Raw genomic sequence first — 18647 nt, forward strand, 5'->3', positions numbered from 1 at the left:
TGAATGAATGGACGAACAAATAAATTGGACGGCGCAGAATCAGACAGCCTGGCAAGGGTAGTCATACCCCCCCCCCCACACACACACACACACTCCACGTCGCATTTCAAGGAAGCCAACCCGCAGCGGACGCACACCAGGACACACACCCTCTCGTGCACCCCAGTACCCACGTGGTCTGAACGCACAGCCTCAGCCCGCCGCGCGCGGCCAGTCGCCTGGCTGTCCCCAACTCTCCCTCTCGGCGGCGGGCAGAGGGCGCTGCGCGTCCCGGCGCCCCGAGGGGGCGGGCCCGGGGCGGGGCGGGGCCGGCCTGGCTTCCAGGCTTGGGCTCTGGCCGCCCGCGCAGCCAAGCGGCTCCGGGGACTGGGCCGGGCGGGGCGCGGCGGCAGGAAACGGGGCGGGGACTCGCGGAGGCGTTGGGTAGCGAGGGAGGGCGCGGCCAACTCCCGGAGGGACTGCAGGCCGAGAGAGCGGCTCCCCGGCCTGGCGCCGAGCCTGAGCCCGCCGGACGGGAGGCGGCCCCGCCGCGGGCTCGGCCCCGGCCCCAGCCCCGCCAGCATGGCCGGCCGGACCGTACGGGCCGAGACCCGGAGCCGGGCCAAGGATGACATCAAGAAGGTGATGGCGACCATCGAGAAGGTCCGGAGATGGTGAGCGCTGCCCGGGGTCAGGGACGGGACATGGCGGGACTACCACTACCAAATCCATCTACCCTCTCCTCGCCGGCTGTGGCCCTCTGATGTTAGGTGTACCCTAGCTCACCAGCTGTGGCTGGGTCGACTACGGCTCTATGCTCCTTCCTCTGATTACTCCCCGTGGTCTACAAAGCGTGGTCCCCAGCTGTGCCTTCCCAAAGCCGGAGCCTCCATTTATGCCCCGCCCCCTAAAGCTTTGACACTCCTGCAAGTAGCCTTGGATCTTCATTGCTATGATCGGCAGCCAGGCCCATGGCGGTGCCCCTTATGTATGCCCTGGTCTGCAGAGCCACGTTCTCAGTCATGCCCTCTCTCTAGAGTACCCATCTATGCGCTGGGGTTTGCAGGGTTCTCTTTCTTCATTTAACTACGCCCCTTTAGGAAAACTCTCCCTACCCTCGTGCAACCCCCACATTTGCAGCTACCCCCAGATGTGCCCAGCTCTTCGGGGACTCCCCCTTCAGGCCTCTCTGACCCAGTCCCCCCCTCCAACAGGGAGAAGCGATGGGTGACTGTGGGCGACACTTCCCTTCGTATCTTCAAGTGGGTGCCAGTGGTGGACCCCCAGGAGGAGGTGAGCAAGCTCTCCCCCACCCCAGGCTCTGCATCTGTGAACCCTTAGGCAAGCCCCGCCCCACCCTGGCCTCTACCTTCAGCCCCTACTCTGAAACCTCAAATGCAATAGCCCAGACAGATGTTAACGATTATTAGTGACTCCTCCCCCTTTTCCCTTTTTCCTGCTCCAGACCCCCTGAGTTCAAGACCTAGGTCAGTGTGCACAACTTCTGCTACCTCAAACAGGACCTTTTGCTTCTCTGTACCTCAGTTTCCTTATTTGTGTAGTGGGGAGCTAAATAGAAAGATGGCTCTGATCCTTAGTCCTCTAACCCCCCAGGAGCGACGTCGGGCAGGTGGCGGGGCAGAGAGATCCCGTGGTCGGGAGCGTCGGGGCAGGGGTGCCAGTCCCCGAGGCAGTGGCCCCCTCATTCTGCTGGATCTCAATGGTATGTAGGAATTATGAAATTTGGGGGCTGTGGGAATGAAGGAATGTACCAGGGACGTCGGGCTAACCCTCTCTGCTTTTGCTCCTACAGATGAGAACAGCAATCAGAGTTTCCATTCGGAAGGCTCTCTGCAAAAGGGCACTGAACCCAGCCCTGGAGGCACCCCCCAGCCCAGCCGCCCTGTGTCACCTGCTGGACCCCCAGAAGGGGTTTCTGAAGAAGCTCAGCCACCTCGGCTAGGCCAAGAGAGAGGTAGGACCAGGTGCCTCAAAAGTGTCCCGTTCTCTGAGTCCTGCCCTGTCCAAAGTTGAACCCACCAGCTTATGGGAAGCCTCTGCTCCTCTCCTGTGCTGCCTCCTAGGGGCCTTCCCTGACTCCTGCAGTAACTATTTGTCGCTGCTATTTCATTCCTCTGGCTTCTTAGGATCCATAGATAACGCATTGCCATCTGAGATTTCCACATAAACTTAATTTTTATTTATTTATTTATTTATTTATTATTTTTTTGATTTTGGCCAGGGCTAGGTTTGAACCTGCCACCTTTGGCATATGGGACTGGCGCCCTACTCCTTGAGCCACAGGCGCCGCCCACATATAAACTTAATTTTTGACCAATTTACTGTCTTTTCTCCCCTCTCCCATCTCATATCGCTTTCCTGAATGTTGGGTCCATATTGATCTTGTTCACTACAGTATCCCCAGAATATCATGATACATAATAGGTGTTCAATAAATGTTTATTACATAAATAAATAATAGGGTAATCATAAAAGTGATGGATGGTAGTAGGGATAACAACTAATAAATATTGAACTCCTATTATGTGCCAAGTACACTTCTAAACACTTTACGTGTTTTTTCTCATTCTGACTATGACTTTATAAGGGTGATGAGCCTGTTATGATCTCTCTTTATAGATAAGAAAACTGAGATTCATAAAAGTTAAGTAAGTTGCCCAAGCTCACATAGCCACTGAGCCAGCTTCTTGGGCTTAAGTCTGCCTCAGCTCCTCTTTCTTCCAGAAGAAAGCCTCTGTCTGGTTGGTACCAGCTCCCACGTGTCACTCCCTTTTTCCTACCCAGGCCCTGTCTTGGGCTTCCTGTCTCTTACCCACACCTGGCTTCACCTTCCTCACTGGTCTTCTCTAAGTGGCTTCCACACAGCTGCCAGAACAGCTTTTTTTAAAGCACAAGTTTGACAGTGTCATGTTTTGGCTTCATCTTTCAGTGGCTCCCCATGGCCATTAACTCCTCAGTTTGACTTTGTGGACTTTTCTCTTCTGACCTCATTTGTTCCCTATCATTATACCCATTTTACAGACAGGCAAACTGAGGCCTAGGGAGATTAAATAGCTAGCACAAAGTCAGGATTTGAACCCAAGCCCAGAATCTGTGCTCACTAAGCATGTGTTTACTCTGCCAAGAATGTGTTTTTCCTATTGTCTACCCCATAAAACTCTACTCACTCTTTAAAATGTCCCACATAAGTGTTCCTTCCTGGGTGTTCTTCCTAGGTTGCAGCCCCTTCCTCACTGCTCCCTCAGCCCTCCAGCTTGTATGACTGGTGCTCATTTGTGTGTTTCCCCTGCTGTCTGTGTATTGGCACAGAACGTCTGTTCAGGGAATGTTTGTTAACTTGATGTTCCAGATCCTGGGAGTATAACTGCAGGCGGCACTGATGAACCCCCAATGCTGACCAAGGAGGAGCCTGTTCCAGAATTGCTGGAGGCTGAGGTGAGAGAGGCCAGAAGGCTGCACTCCCAGGTCTTAGAGGGAATGGGGTCTCTGGGGCAGCCAAAGGCTTGGAGACTGCTGATATCCAGGAGGGAGATGCAGACCTAAGACCCAGCTAAAGCTTTCAAGGTTGGGTTCTTGGGTCTGAGAAAGAAAGGGTATTTTAGAGACAGAGTCCTGAGGGCTGTATCAGGGCTGACATAAGAACATTAAAAGCCTGAAAAGATCATGGTGTTCTTACACATATTTTTAAAATATATCCTAAACTGTAAAATTAGGTTAAGAAAGTCCCTCATAAGCTTCTGACTTTCCTCACAAGGGCTACCTTGATGCATTTTCCAGAAATATCAAATATCAGATTCTTCCCCTGAAACAGTGTTGCAGTTATTGTTGCCTTTGTTTTCTGTGCCCCACGGAATCTGCATCTTGGGCACCTGACCCTGGGCTGGACTCCTGGGTCCGGGAGGGGAGTGGAGTGAGGCTTTGGAGGAGGCAGAGGCTGGGAGGCTGCACTCCCAGGTCCGGGTGGAGCTCACGCCTGTCCGCCCTTCCTCTCCAGGCCCCCGAAGCTTACCCCGTCTTTGAGCCAGTGCCACCTGTCCCTGAGGCAGCCCAGGGTGACACAGAGGACTCGGAGGGTGCTCCCCCACTCAAGCGCATCTGCCCAAATGCCCCCGACCCCTGAGAAGCCGGCCTGCCTGTCCTGTTGCCCCAGGGGCCCCTTTGGCTTTTTACAAATAAAGACCCTTTTGTAATTTTGTGTCATGTCATTTCCCCGTCAGGGCTGGGGAGGGTCTTTGGAGACAGTTTTGTCTCATGCTCCATTTCTCAGATGGGGTCACTAAGGCTCTGAGAGGACCTTCCCATAGTCATACTAAGAGTCAGCTGTGGGGTTGGGGACTTGAGCCAGGACCCTGCCTCCCCAACATTGCCTCCAACTACCCTGTTCCTCTTACCTTTGACCTTCCCTGACCTTTACCCTCCTCTGGGAATCCCAGGACCCCTCTTTTTCCTGCTCAGCCCTCCCCTGGGCTCAGCAATTATCAAAGCTCTAGGCAGCTAGGCCTGTGATTCCCATTTCATTCATAGAAACACACAGGCCTACAGGGACTTAAGAGGCCTGGGATGACCCAACCCATTCCTTGCCCTCAGGAAGCTGCAGCGTCATGCCTCCCTGCCTTTATTTAGCCATTCCTCCACCTGGAACCTTGGCCCCCTTCTTTTTTTTTTTTTTTTTTTTGAGACAGAGTCTCACTATGTTGCCCTCAATAGAGTGCCATGGTGTCACAGCTCACAGCAACCTCCAACTCTTGAGCTCAAGTGATTCTCTTGCCACAGCCTCCCAAGTAGTTGGGACTACAGGTTCCTGCCACAATGCCCGGCTATTTTTTGTTGCAGTTATCATTGTTGGTTAGCTGGCCTGGGCCAGGTTCGAACCTGCCAGGCATGGTGTATATGGCAGGCGCTATAACCACTGTGCTACGGGCGCCAAGCCCCTTGGCCCACTTCTGTTTGAGTCCTACTTATCTCCAATTCTATCACCACCTCCTCCAAAAAGCCTTCCCTGACCGCAGGCTCAGTCAGTTTCTTCTTTTGTTAAGCTCCCATAACCCCTTGGGCACCTTTGTATCAGCATTTACCAGGCTGTTTTGGGATTGCTGGTTTGTGCATCTGTCTTATCCACTAGGCTGTGGGTTCCCGAGGACAGATCTGGGTTCCTAGCCTTACCTAGCACAACACCAGGAACAGTGCAGTCATAGCAGCTGCTCCATGAATGAATGGGCCAGGGTTTTATGTAGGAAGGCTTCTCTGAGGAGATGGTATGTGAACTGGACTTTACGGCATGAACCTCAGTATGGTAGAACTAAAGCCAGAATCCCTGATTTAATTCCTGGTTCTGTTATTTACTATCTGTGTGGGTCTAGGCAGGCTATGTCTACTCACTGAGCCTTAGTTTGTTCATCTGAGCAATGAGGACATATACTAGGCCTCACCTGCCCCAGTGGTTTGTGGAACCTTCAAATAATCTAAAGTCCCTTTACTCTCTGCCTGCAAAAGAGGCAGGCTCAGGTATTAGCCCTATTTTTATTTTTAAAGGAAGAGACTGAGGTTCAGAGAAGACCAAATTAGAACTTTACCCTACACAAAAGACCCGAGAGAGATTGCTGACTTGGGTCTTCCCCTTTGCCAGAGGCTCTGGTGCTTTTTCTTACTGCTTCTGTATTTTTTTCTGTCTAATAAAAATCTTGTCTTACCACTGGAAAAAAAAAAATTGGAACTTTAAAGAACCATTAAAATTGTAAGGTGTTCCCTGTTAGCAGCTGCAGTGGGAATAGTGGAGCCAGAGCCAGCCAGTGATGCCAGGTGTGCAGTGATGGGGTGTATTCATTTCCTGTGGCTGCTATAACAAATCACCACAGATTTAGTGGCTTAAAGTCACACAGATTTATCATCTTACAGTTCTGTAGGTCAGAAGTCCAAAATTGGTCTTATCGGGCTAAATAAAATCAAGGTGTCAGCAAGGCTGGTTCCAGAGGCTGTAGGGGAAAAAATCTGTTTCCTTGCTTTTTCCAGCTTCTAGAGGCCACCTGCATTCCTTGGCTTGCACCCCCTGCTTCATCTTCAAATCCAGCAGCATATTATCTTCAATCTCTATTTCTGTTTCCGTCATCACCTCTCCATCTATGATTCTCCTGCTTCCCTCTTATAAGGATCCTTGTGATTACATTGGGCCCACCCAAGTAATCCAGAATACTTTCCCATCTCAAGAACATTAATTTAATCACATCTTCAAAATCCCATTTGCCATATAAAGTAATATATTCACAGGTTCTGGGGATTAGGATGTGGACATCTTTGTTTTTGAGACAGAGTCCTTGTCACCCTTGGTAGAGTGCCTTGGCGTCATAGCTCATAGCAACCCCAAACTCTTGGGCTTAAGCGACTCTCTTGCCTCAGCGTCCCATGGCGGCCACCACAACACCCGGCTATTTTGTTGTTGTTGTTGTTGTTACTTAGCAGGCCCCAGCCAGGTTTGAATCCACCAGCCCTGGTGCACGTGGCTGGCGCCCTAACCACTGAGCTACGGGCACCGAGCCAAGACGTGGACATCTTTGAAGGGCCATTATTCAACCTACCGGCCATTTTCTGGGTTTGTGGGTCATCTCATTACTCTCTTTAATTACACTACGAGGTGGTAAGAGTGTTCTGTAAACTGTAAAGTACCTTGTATGGGTTAGTGGTACAGTGTTAAAGCTCAGAATTCAGGTTCTGGGTTTGAATCTCAGCATCTGCATTCATTTGCTGTGTGACCTGGAGCAAGTGGCTTAACCTCTCTATGCTCAGTTTTCTTATCTATAAAAATGGCAATACTAGTCACATCAGCCTGGTGAGACTACTATGAGGATTAATGATGTAATACCTGGAGACAGAGTCCTTGGCTTGGCATGTAGTAAGTGCTCAATAAATAGCAGCTGTTTTTCCTATTACCCCATCATACAAATGAGATTCCAGGATGTGGGTATAGAGACCAGGGACCTGCACATCAGTGAGGCTATGGGGGAGGACCCTGGCTCTAGATGGGGTATCCCTTTCTGAGCAGCCTCGAGAGGCTAACATTTGTCTCCCCAATTCTTGTCTCCTAGTCACAGGCCTCAGGCAATTGTCCCTGAGCCCAGGCCTGCCCCCACCCTCTCTGTGTCCCATTCTCTGACCTGGTATAAAAGCCACTCTTCCATAGCCACACTCCTGATTCATTACCTTGTCCTGCCCTTCCTGCCCCCTTATAAAATCTACACTCTCTTTTGGTGGAAATCCTTCCACCCCTGGCTCAGGGCCCTGGCCTCCACCTGTCCGTCCTTGGTCTTTGGTCTCTCTCTCCTCTTCGTGATCCCTTAAATATCTCTTCCCCTGGCCTTGCTCCTCTCCTCATGAGCATTCTCCCTGCCAAGTCCACTCACCCTTTGAATCAATTGTTCTGCCCCTACCTCCAAGCTCAAAAAGCATCTCCATTGGGGTATCCCACAGATTCTCAGCCTCATATTCTACAAAACCAATGTCCCTCTGTTCCCTGCATCCATGGATGGCCCCACAATCTCAGAAGCCAGCCATGAGAGGGAATACTAGGAGTCCAGAGCCAACTTCCATGAGCCATCACGTCCTGTTAAGTGTCTGTCCTAAATCTCTAATCTTCTCCTTTCTTTAGGGCCACAATGTTTTGTGACACAGTCTCACTATGTTGCCCTTGGTAGAGTGCTATGGCATCCCAGCTCACAGCAACCTCAAACTCCTGGGCTCAAGTGATCTTTGTCTCAGCCTCTACAGTAGCTGGGACTACACCTGTCACTAGCCCAGCTATTTTTAGAGACAAGGTCTTACTCTTGCACAGGCTGGTCTCAAACTCCTGACCTCAAGCAATCCACCCACCTCAGCTCCCAGAATGCTAGGATTACAGACATGAACCACTGCGCCTGGCCCATAATGTTTTACTAGATGCTAAGAAAACTATTTTAATAGTCTCCCTGAGCTTCATTCTTGCCCACCTCTAATCCATGCTCCACCCAGAAACCCAAATCTGAGTGGCGCCTGTGGCTCAAGGAGTAGGGTGCCGGTCCCAGATGCCGGACGTGGCGGGTTCAAACGCAGCCCCGGCCAAAAAAAAAGAAGAGAAGATTCCTTTCCTTCAAAGCAAATAATGATAATTAAAAAAAAAAAAAAGAAAACCAAATCTGTACAGACTTCTGCACCTGGTTAAAAACCTTTCTGGGGTGGCGCCTGTGGCTCAAGTCGGTAGGGCGCCGGCCCCATGTACCAAGGGTGGTGGGTTCAAACCCGGCCCTGGCCGAACTGCAACAAAAAAATAGCTGGGCGTTGTGGTGGGCACCTGTAGTCCCAGCTACTCGGGAGGCTGAGGCAAGAGAATCGCTTAAGCCCAGGAGTTGGAGGTTGCTGTGAGCTGTGTGATGCCATGGCACTCTACCCAGGGCCATAAAGTGAGACTCTGTCTCTATAAAAAAAAAAAAAAAAACCTTTCTGGTCTGGTGGCGCCTGTGGCTCAGAGAGTAGGGCGCCAGCCCCATATGCCGAGGGTGGCAGGTTCAAACCCAGCCCCAGCCAAACTGCAACAACAACAAAAAAAAATAGCCGGTTGTTGTGGCGGGTGCCTGTAGTCCCAGCTGCTTGGGAGGCTGAGGCAAGAGAATCACGTAAACCGTGTGACACTGCGGTACAGTGAGACTCTGTCTCTACAAAAAAAAAAAAAAAACCTTTCTGGTCCTTCCTTTGTGCTACTTTCTGCTACTTCCACCTCCCACGCAGCCCCTCTGAACTTCTTGTCCCCCTACCCCATGCACTCCATTGCTTTTCACCTCTCAGGCTTTGCTTGTGCTGTTTCCTCTGCTAAGAGTGCTGTTCTTTTCCCTTCCTCACCTGGCAGATGCACACTTGTTTTGCAAGCCTCAGCTTCTGGGCATTTCCTCCCCTGTCCTTCATCCCCAGCCTCTCCTCTGCCATCTCATGGAGTTCTGGCTGCTGCCTTGTTTTAGTTTATGTTCCCTTCAGTCTTCTGTGTCAGACTGGGAGTCCCATGAGGGCAGAGGGTTTCCTTTATCAATAGCAACATCTATTTATTGTGTGCTGGCTGTTTGCTGGGCATTGTTCTAGTCCTTGGGGAGACGGCATAACCAGAATAGAAAAAAATTCCTGCCCTGACAGAGCTTGCCTTCAGTAAATTATGTCACACGCAGAAAGTTATAAGTACTCTGGAAAAAATAAAGCAGAGTAAGGGACATGGAGTAAGAGTAGGTTGCAGTTTTAAATAGAGAGGTTAGGGGAGGCCTCACTGAGGCCTCACAACATTTGAAGAAAACTTGACAGGGGTAAGGAGAAAGCCTTGTGAGTACTATGGGAAGAGCATTCCAGGCAGAGGGAACAGCCAGTGCCAAGGAGAACCAGTGTGGGGGGTGAGGGAGGCAGGGAGTGGGGAGCAGGAAGTGAGTGTAGGTCAGGTGGAGCCTCACAGGCAGCACAAGCACGTAATCTACCATTTAAACCAGGAGACTTTAGAGAATAAAAGAGGTATTAATAATTATGCCCAAATGGCAAGGGAAAGCTGTACAACCAGAATGTATGGTCATCCTGCTTAGAGGCCATTTCAGGACTTTGGCTTTTAGTCTGGGTACAATGAAAAGCATAATGAAGGGATCTGAGCAGAGAGTGACATGAGCAGAGTTAGGTTTCCCTATAAAAGGTGTTAAACAGGCTCAGTGCCCATAGCTCAGTGAGTAGGGCACCAGCCACATACACCGAGGCTGGTGGGTTCAAGCCCAGGCCTGCTAAACAACAACTCCAACCAAAAAATAGCTGGGTGTTGTGGCGGGCACCTGTGGTCCCAGCTACTTGGGAGGCTGAAGCAAGAGAATTGCCTGAGCCCAAGAATTTGAGGTTGCTGTGAGCTGTGACGCCACAGCACTCTACCCAGGATGACAGCTTGAGACTCTGTCTCAAAAAAAAAAAAAAGTTTTAAACATACAGAAAAATTTAAAAATGAATTGAAAGACTCAATAGTTGAAAAAATTGTACAAGTAACACCCCCTACACACAATACCACGCTATATATCCATATCCATTCATCTTATTTTCTTTTTCTCTTTTTTTGTTTTTGTTTGTTTATTTTCTTTTTTGAGACAGAGTGTCACTTTGTTGCCCTGGGTAGAGTGCCATTGCGTCATAGCTTACAGCAACGTCAAACTCCTGGGCTCAAGCGATTCACTTGCCTCAGCTGTCCAAGTAGCTGGAACTCCAGGCGCCCGCCACAATGTCAGACTATTTTTTAGAGATGAAGTCTCGCTCTTGCTCAGGCTGGTCTTGAACTCGTGAGCTCAAGCAATCCACCCACCTCGGCCTCCCAGAGTGCTAGAATTATAGGCATGAGCCACTGCGCCTGGCCCTCATCTTACTTTCTTGATATGTTTCAAAACAAATTTTAGATAACAGTATACTTCCCTCAAAATACTTCAGCACGAACATCACTAACTAAAGTCCAGTAGTTATTTGCAGGGCTTTCCCCAACTTTTGAGGTAAAATATCCATACAGTAAAATGTACAGGTGTTAACTGTATGAGTTGGTGAGTTTTAACAAATGCATACTGCTGCATGAGGAAACCCTTCTCAAATCCAGAGCATCAGTCATCTCAGAAAGTTCCCTACTACCCCTTTCCCATCCTTAACTCCCCAGAGGCAACCACTGTTCTGATTGGTTTTAAACCACAGCTTAGGTTACCCCTTTCTAGAGCTTCATATAAATGGAATTATACAGTGTATGCTCCTTTCTGTCTCTTCTGTTCAGGCTAACAGTCCTGAGAGTCTGCATATTGCTGTGTGGATCAATAGGTTCTTCCTCTTTATTGCTGACTTGTATGCCATAGACAGGACCACTCTGCTAGGTGGAGAACAGATGGGTGCAAGTCCTCTTCCTTCCGCCACCTCCCTATATAAGCCTGTCAAGCTTGGAGCTTAGAGACTTGGGTGAGCACACTCCAGGGGGATACACAGCCTTTTCCCACGCATTTCTAGAATGGAGAGTCAGATTTCTAGGGAGACAAATATATCAGGGGCAGGATCAAGGATGAATATCCCAGTTTGCCCAGGGCTTTCCTGGCTTTAGCACTGAAAATTCTACATCCCAAGAAACCCCTCAGCCTGGGCAAACTGGGATGGCTAGTCACCCTACCAGGATTCTACCACTGCCTTGGGGCTCCAGGCCCCTTCTCACCCAAGACTATATTCCCTTCCTTCTAAAAATTGATTTTCCTTAAACTCCAAACTGCTCTAAAACCTCCCATGGCTTTGCCTGGCAACCCGCAGTATATACTCACTCTATAGCCTGGTTCTCAAACAGCTGCACTTTAGAACAACCTGAGGAATCTTTAAAATTCCAATGCCTGGCTTTCACCCCAGGCATATTTTATTTTATTTATTTATTTAAGACAGATTTTCACTATGTCGTCTTCGGTAGAGTGCCGTGGCATCTCAGCAGCAACCTCAAACTCTTTGGCTTAAGCAATTCCCTTGCCTCAGCCTCCTGAGTAGCTGGGACTACAGGCGCCCGCCACAATGCCTGGTTATTTTTTTTGTTGCAGTTGTTTAGCTGACCCAGGCCAGGTTCGAACCCGCCGCCCTTGGTGTACATGACTGGCACCATAACCACTGTGCTTAGGGCACTGAGCCACACCCCAGGCATTTTAAATTGGTGTAGTGTATGACGTGGGCATTAGGAATTTTCGGAGCTCCACAGGTGATGCTAATGAGATACAAAATTTGGGAACCACAAACCTATGGATGTGATTGGCTTGGCTTAATGTAGTGTTGAATAGGATGCCAACATTTAAAATCAAGTGATTTCATATCAAAATCCAGCTGCCCTTGAAAGCAGATATGCTGAGACATTGAATTTGCCTCCTGAAGTGTGCATAGGGCTGGATGTAAAACACTGGCTAACCCTGGAGGCAGAGTATGTGCTCTTGGTCACCATAGTTCTTCCCTAGAGTCTTATTCTTCTCAATGATGTTCCCATGCGTGGCCTACAGGCTAATGGCTGAGCTTTGGGCATTTGAAGCTTTCCAAGCATGGTTTCTGCTTTTCTTCTCTGCCTCTTCACTCTTCTAGTAATCCTCATCTCACTTCCTGCCCTCCAGCCACATGGGCCAGTTGGTACCCTTCCACACCTGCCTTTGCCCATGGAGTTCTCCACTAAGCTCCTTCTCATGCTACCCAAGGCCCTGCTCAAGTTAGAGCCTACCCACCTCTCCTGCCCCTCTGCCCAAGCTACCATCTAACATGCATAACTTCTAACACAAAGAAGTTGCCCAGGCTTTTCCACTTTACCACTTGTTGCCGCCTTTGCCTGGGAAGCTCTTCCCTTCCTCTCTTTCTTACCCCTCAGGCTTTGGGTTCTATCTCACCTTCTCCAGGAAGGTGCCCTGACCTTCAGACTAGGTCAGGTCCCTGCTTAGCTACTGTACTTCTTCTTTCATTCCACACCTCACTTCCCCTGCTAGAGTGAGGCTACATCTGTCTTGTTCATCTCTGTCCTCCTAGGGCCTATTGTAATGTATGGTAAACAGTAAGTACTCATTTATGATAAATGAATGCTAAATCTCCCTTCCTCTACTGGCAAAATCCTACTCCTTTTCTGGTTACATTTCTACTATAGCATCTGATTCAGTTCTCCTGGAGACCCAAAACTTCACCAAGGTCAGGTGATTGATGGAGTTTTAGCTCCAGTTCATTTCAGTCAGCCTGGGAGGTCCCCAAACTCTTTCTGTGGTTATTTCCTGGTTCCAGAATGCACACTTGGAACAAGCATACTCAGCAGCTGACAGACTCGCCACATCAGTTAACTGGGTCTCCCTATACATGTATGGGAAAGCAGTGCTATGCCTGGTTATTGATCCCAGGACCAACACTGGGGCGGGCAGAACACAGTAACTTACTTTCCACTGCCTTACATCCAGCTATTCAGGCTGTTCAGTTCATAATGTCTTCCTTGCCAGCCCCTCCTTTGTTCTAGTGGGTCAGGCAGCTGTAGTGCAGGACGATAGGGAGCTATTACAGGTCCACACTGATTTGTACTAACTGTGATCTGGGACAAGTCACTTCCCCTGCCTAGCCCTTAGTGGCCTCATCTGAAAAATGGAGCCAATAATCTTTTCCTCATATTTGGGGTCATACATCTTTGAACCGCGTCAGGAACAGTGTAAATGAGGTGCCGCGCACCACCTGAGAAACTGACTTGTAAACTGAATTTGTGTAAAGTGAATATTTATAACCTTTACTTTTTGGAATCACCAGTAGTACCACATGCACTCTAGGAAATGTAGGAAATGCAGTACCAAAAAATGAAAGTAAAACTCCATCGTAACCTGAAATGACCCCGTAGAGGTTTTAATGGATCTATTTTAAGGTCTGGCGAGGGAGCCTGAGAGACTACACGCGGTTGTACTAAATGGACCGGCACCGACGGGCGCCTGGGCTCCGGGGCAGCTGCTGTGCGCGGCGCCCGGAGGCCCCACTTCTCTTGCAGCCTTTTGCGCAGCTCCGAGGGAACAAAGGCGGGCAGCGCGCCTCGGTGGCGGCCGCGCGGAGACAGCACGGCGCGCGGGTGGGAAGGGTTAAGGCCACCGAGCGCCCTCACGTGCGCTAGAGGGGCGGGGCGGGGCGGGGCGGGGGGCGGACTTCCGGCGGGGGCGGGGAGCGCGCCGTAACCGTTGGGTTCTCGCCGCTGCAGAGCTGCCCCCTCCTGTAGGTTCCCCGGCCCTCCGCTGCTGGTCGCGTACCGGGCCTCGCGTCCTCCGAGGCTGGCCGTTTGGCGGGAGGAGGCATCACTCAGCCTCTGCCGGCGTTGCGGTGGGATCCCGCGGTAGGCCAGGCCCTCCCGCAAGGCCAGCGCTGGCCATTCCAACCAGCATCTTGGCCCCTTTTGGGGCCTTGGTTTCCTCGGCTGTAAGAGGAGCGTGAGGAGCCCTGGGCTACCTCTGAACAGGCGGTTTCCTCAACTCACTTGAGCCACTGTATCCCCCTTATACAGTCAGGGAGACAGACCCAGAGGAGGAAATTTCTCCGGACTAGCCGAGGCAGGCTTGCCCTCTGGCTCTAGTTGGCAGAAGCGTAGTTCAAAGCCACATTCCTTGCTTTCCCGCGTGGCTGCCCCAGGAGCAGTCCAGGGACAGTTCTGGTGATAGCCACTGTTGAGCGAGCTTACTGTGTGCCAGGCGCGTTAGACGAATTCTCATTCCTACTGCAACCCTGGGAGCCATGAGCCATGATCCCCACTTTTCAGACAAGAAAATTGGGGTGAAGGCTCAGTCAGGAAGGATATAAACCGAAGTTAGTCTGACTTGCTTGGCGAATCTGATTTTTGGAATATCAGCTAACATCAAATGCCTAATAATGAATCCTTTCACTAAGGGGCAAGATTCATACCACTAGTTCAGAGTCCCAGCTAAATTTAATCCCTTTAATTACCTCAAAGAGAAAGAATTGGACTTAACACCTGTACTTTCCCCATATTTTATTTATTTATTTATTAACAGAGTCTCACGCTGTCGCCCTAAGTAAAATGCCATGGCCTCATAGCTTAAAACTTAGACTCAAAGCAATCCTCGTGCCTCAGCCTCCCAAGTAGCTGGGACTACAGGCACCAGCCACAACACTCTACTAGTTTTTCTATTTTTGGTTTTATATATATATATATATATATATATATATATATATATATATATATATATATATATATATATATATATACTTTGTCACCCTTGGTAGAGTGCTGTGGTGTCATAGCTCACAGCAATCACAAACTCTTGGGCTCAGGTAATTCTCTTGCCTCAGCCTTCCCAGTAGTAGCTGGAACTACATGTGCCAGCCAGAATGCCTGGATGTTTTTGAAGACAGGATCTGGCTCTTGCTCAGGCTGGTCTCAAACTCCTGAGCTCAAGCAATCCACCCTCCTTGGGCTCCCAGAGTGCTAGGATTACAGGTGGGAGCCACCATGCCCAGCTTCTCTCCATAAATCTTTTAAAAAATAATAGCTCTATTAAGATATAGCTCACACACCATGCAATTCACCCATGTAAAATGTACAATTCAGTGGTTCTTTTTTTCTTTTTGAGACGAGTCTCAAGCTGTTGCCCTGGGTAGAGTGCCATGGTGTCACAGCTCACAGCAATCTCAAACTTTTGGGTTTAAGTGATTCTCTTGCCTCAGCCTCCCAACAACGCCCAGCTATTTTTTTTGTTGCAGTTGTCATTGTTGTTTTAGCTGGGTTCTAACTCACCAGCCCTAGCATATGCGGCTGGCACCCTACCCACAGAACTATGGGTGCCGCCCCAATTCAGTGGTTGTTAGTACATCCATGGTTTTTGACAACTATCAGCACAGCCAATTTTAAAACGTTTTCATCACCGCTAAAAAGAAACCATACCCAGTAACTCCCATCTCTTCTCCCTCCAGCCCTAGACTAGGACTAATCTACCTTCTTCTGTTTCTGTAGATTTACCTATTTTGGGCACTTCACATAAGGCAATATATGTGTGTCCTTTTGTGACTGAGATGATCTTTTTTTTAGCAAACAAAATCAAGGCCTTGAGCTTAGAGCTTCATCTGTAACCACAGCCAGCTGGAATTTAATAGCATTGTGTTTTGATTTTGTTGTATGTATTTTTACCACTCTACAGTAAGTGATAGGTATTTTCTTTTTTTTTTTTTTTTTTTTTTTTTTTTGGCCAGGGCTGGGTTTGAACCCGCCACCTCTGGCATATGGGACCGGCGCCCTACTCCTTGAGCCACAGGCGCCGCCCAGTGATAGGTATTTTCTATTTATGATAGGGATTAAAGTCTCCTTTTGAATACTTTTTTTTTTTTCCGTAAAAATGTGACTTGATTTTTTTTTTTTTTTTTTGGCAGGGGCTGGGTTTGAACCCACCACCTCCAACATACGGGGCCAGCGCCCTACTCCTTTGAGCCACAGGCGCTGCCTGTGACTTGATATTTTGAAAGGGCAAGATTAAGTAAATAGTACAAGTAGTACACATATTTGTTAAAGATTGGGAAGATGGGATATGAATGAAGTTTGGGAAACACTGGATTGTCTGATTTCAGGTTCACCAGGACATAATTTGAAAACCACCTTATTCCTGTAGTCCCAGCTACTTGAGAGGCTGAGGCAAGAGAATCGCTTAACCCCAAGAGTTTGAGGTTGCTGTGAGCTGTGATGCTCAGCACTCTACTGAAGGCAACATAGTGAGACTCTGTCTCAAAAAAAGAAAAAAAAAAAAGAAAACCACCTTATTCATTTCATATTCCTAACAACTAATGTGTGGAAGTACATCATTTTACTGATGAAGAAACAGATTTGGAGAAGTTAACTACAGTAACTTGTCCAAGGTCACACAGGTAGTGACAGAACTTAACCTAAGGTCTGTGTGATTCCAAAAACCACCTATTTACCAAGTCTTAGAAGTAAGATAGGGAAGAAGGGGTGCAGCATGGACTAGTAAGCTTCAGAGGAGACTCTAGCCACTAGATCAAAACATGTGGGTGCCAGGTTAGCTAAGTTGTTTGGAGCACCCCTTGAAATAAATAGTCAAATATTTCTAAAACAACTTAATTTATGACTGTAAATAGAAATCCCATCTCAGTCACCACTGGGGCTTTCCTATTCTGTCAAGGGCACACCACAATTCAGGAGGTGTTGCCTGGATAACCGGGGTTTGTGTGTGTGTGTGTGTGTGTGTGTGTCGGTGGGTCGGTGGGTAGAGTCTAATTTCTGGTTCATCATTATTGCTATTGGCAACACTATCCAAACCCACAGTGGTCTCTTAAAGTTCATGAGTTCTTCCCTGTACCACACTGGGCACCAGAATCTCTGGGCTGGAACTCTTTATGCAAAGGATTCCATATTTCCTGGAATATTGAGCATCCACCTGCTCTCAAGACTGGCTGCTTTCTGGAGTCCTGCACCAGGACTCTCTCCCCTTACTGGCTAAGGACTTTCCTACCCTTTTCCATCACCTTCACAGAGATCCTCTGCCTCCTCCCTCCAACCCTATCCCACTTATTCTTTCACTGTAGGCTTTAACAGACCTTTAATAAATTCAGACCCCATTTCCAATAACACTAGTTTCTTTTTCCAGAGAGAACTTAATTTTTAAGCCTTAATTTTAATAAATGTAGCATATAGAGGACAAACACAACAACCAAATGTTGCCTTACTGTTATTCAAGTCTTTTTTTTTTTTTTAATAAACTTTATTTTATTTATTTTTGCAGGTTTTCTTTTGGCCGGGGCTGGGTTTGAACCCATCGCCTCCGGCATATGGGACCGGTGCCCTACCCCTTTGAGCCACAGGCGCCACCCAAGTCTTATTTAACTTAGCCCTCTTCTCTCATAGCTTTGCATTTCATCCTAGAACCAAACTTGAAGTTAACCATACCTCCTTAGAAGGCAATTAGGGTCCATCTATCCATCATTCTAGGTTGAGAATCTCAAAACCAACAATTTCAGACCATATAAAACATAATAATAGCTAACATTGAGCTAGGTTAGTATTTTAAGAGACTATATGCCTAATCTCACAAAATCATTTCAACGACTTTGTGAGGTAAATACTCTTATTTCCATTTCAAAGATGAGAAAACTGAGGCACAGATAAGTCACTTGTCCCCTAGTAAATAGTAGAAAGAGATCTGAATCCAGATAGTCTGACTTCAGAGTGTGTACTGTCAAACACAGAGTTCAGATGAAGACAATTTCCTCCATAATTTTCAGCAATATTTTATTTATTTATCTCTCTTTTTTTTTGAGACAGAGTCTCACTATGTGATCCTCTAGAGTGCTGTGCTGTCACAGCTCACAGCAACCTCCAGCTCTTGGGTTTAGGCAATTCTTTTGCCTCAGCCTCCCGAGTAGCTGGTACTATAGGTGCCTGCCACAAAACCCAGCCATTTTTTTGTTGCAGTTTGGCTGGGGCCGGGTTGGAACCTGCCACCCTCGGTATATGGGGTCAGCACCCTACTCCCTGAGCCACAGGCACCACCCTCCTACAGCAACATTTTAGTGTTCCCTGTATGCTGAACCTCTCTAAGTTAGTCCATAGCTGCTTGGGAAGTAAAATAGAGGATTCCCCTTCCCAGAGAGGAGTCTCAGCATACTGAGACCTGGGCCTCCCACTCAGGACACCTTTCCCCCGCCCTAGTTCCTGCCTCTCTGGAAGTGAGTAAACTAACAGCCATTCCTGTGACCTGGAATTGCCACTGTGAGTTACTGCTATGTGTCAGCACTGGGCTAGGTACATTTACAATTTCCCTATCACTTGCTATATGCCAGCAATGTTATCTCCATTTTACAGACAAGTAAAGTGAGGACTAGGACAGTGAAGTGACTTGCCTAGGAGCACACAGCTGTGAATGGAAAAGGATTGGAACCCAGATAGCCAGCCCTGAGTCTACTGCTCTGTTAATTCCTTAGTTACCTTCCGGAGTTGAGAGCCAAATAAGTGAGGTGGGTGATGACCGGGTCTGGTGTCCAAGCAAGTCTCTCATCCCCTGGCTCCATTTCCTTACCTGTAAAATCTTTGTTCTTTCCCCAACTTTCTCATGAAAGCAGTCTTTCTATTTTATTTTAGCAATTTTGATGGTAACAATGGTCCTGTTTAC

The 18647-nt window shown here is 48.4% G+C and overlaps 1 protein-coding gene across 1 annotated transcript; it reads left to right on the forward strand.

Moving 5' to 3' along the window:
* The first annotated feature begins 216 nt into the window (after window positions 1-216).
* Window positions 217-4190, forward strand: BCL7C (BAF chromatin remodeling complex subunit BCL7C). Its single transcript, XM_053555172.1, has 6 exons — window positions 217-653; window positions 1194-1272; window positions 1594-1702; window positions 1793-1954; window positions 3350-3435; window positions 3995-4190. The coding sequence occupies exons 1-6, from the start codon at window positions 562-564 to the stop codon at window positions 4118-4120; spliced, it is 654 nt and encodes a 217-aa protein (XP_053411147.1). The 5' UTR covers window positions 217-561; the 3' UTR covers window positions 4121-4190.
* The last annotated feature ends 14457 nt before the right edge of the window (window positions 4191-18647 follow it).

Source organism: Nycticebus coucang, chromosome 12 (genome assembly GCF_027406575.1).
Source record: "Nycticebus coucang isolate mNycCou1 chromosome 12, mNycCou1.pri, whole genome shotgun sequence".
Lineage (NCBI taxonomy): Eukaryota > Metazoa > Chordata > Mammalia > Primates > Lorisidae > Nycticebus > Nycticebus coucang.

What these genes read in the sequence shown, in the direction of transcription:
- BCL7C (XM_053555172.1), top strand. Translation starts at nt 562, where the DNA reads ATGGCCGGCCGGACCGTACGGGCCGAGACCCGGAGCCGGGCCAAGGAT. An exon ending in ATCGAGAAGGTCCGGAGATG is followed by an intron (nt 654 to 1,193) that starts GTGAGCGCTGCC and finishes CCCCTCCAACAG; the next exon opens with GGAGAAGCGATGGGTGACTG. An exon ending in TGGTGGACCCCCAGGAGGAG is followed by an intron (nt 1,273 to 1,593) that starts GTGAGCAAGCTC and finishes CTAACCCCCCAG; the next exon opens with GAGCGACGTCGGGCAGGTGG.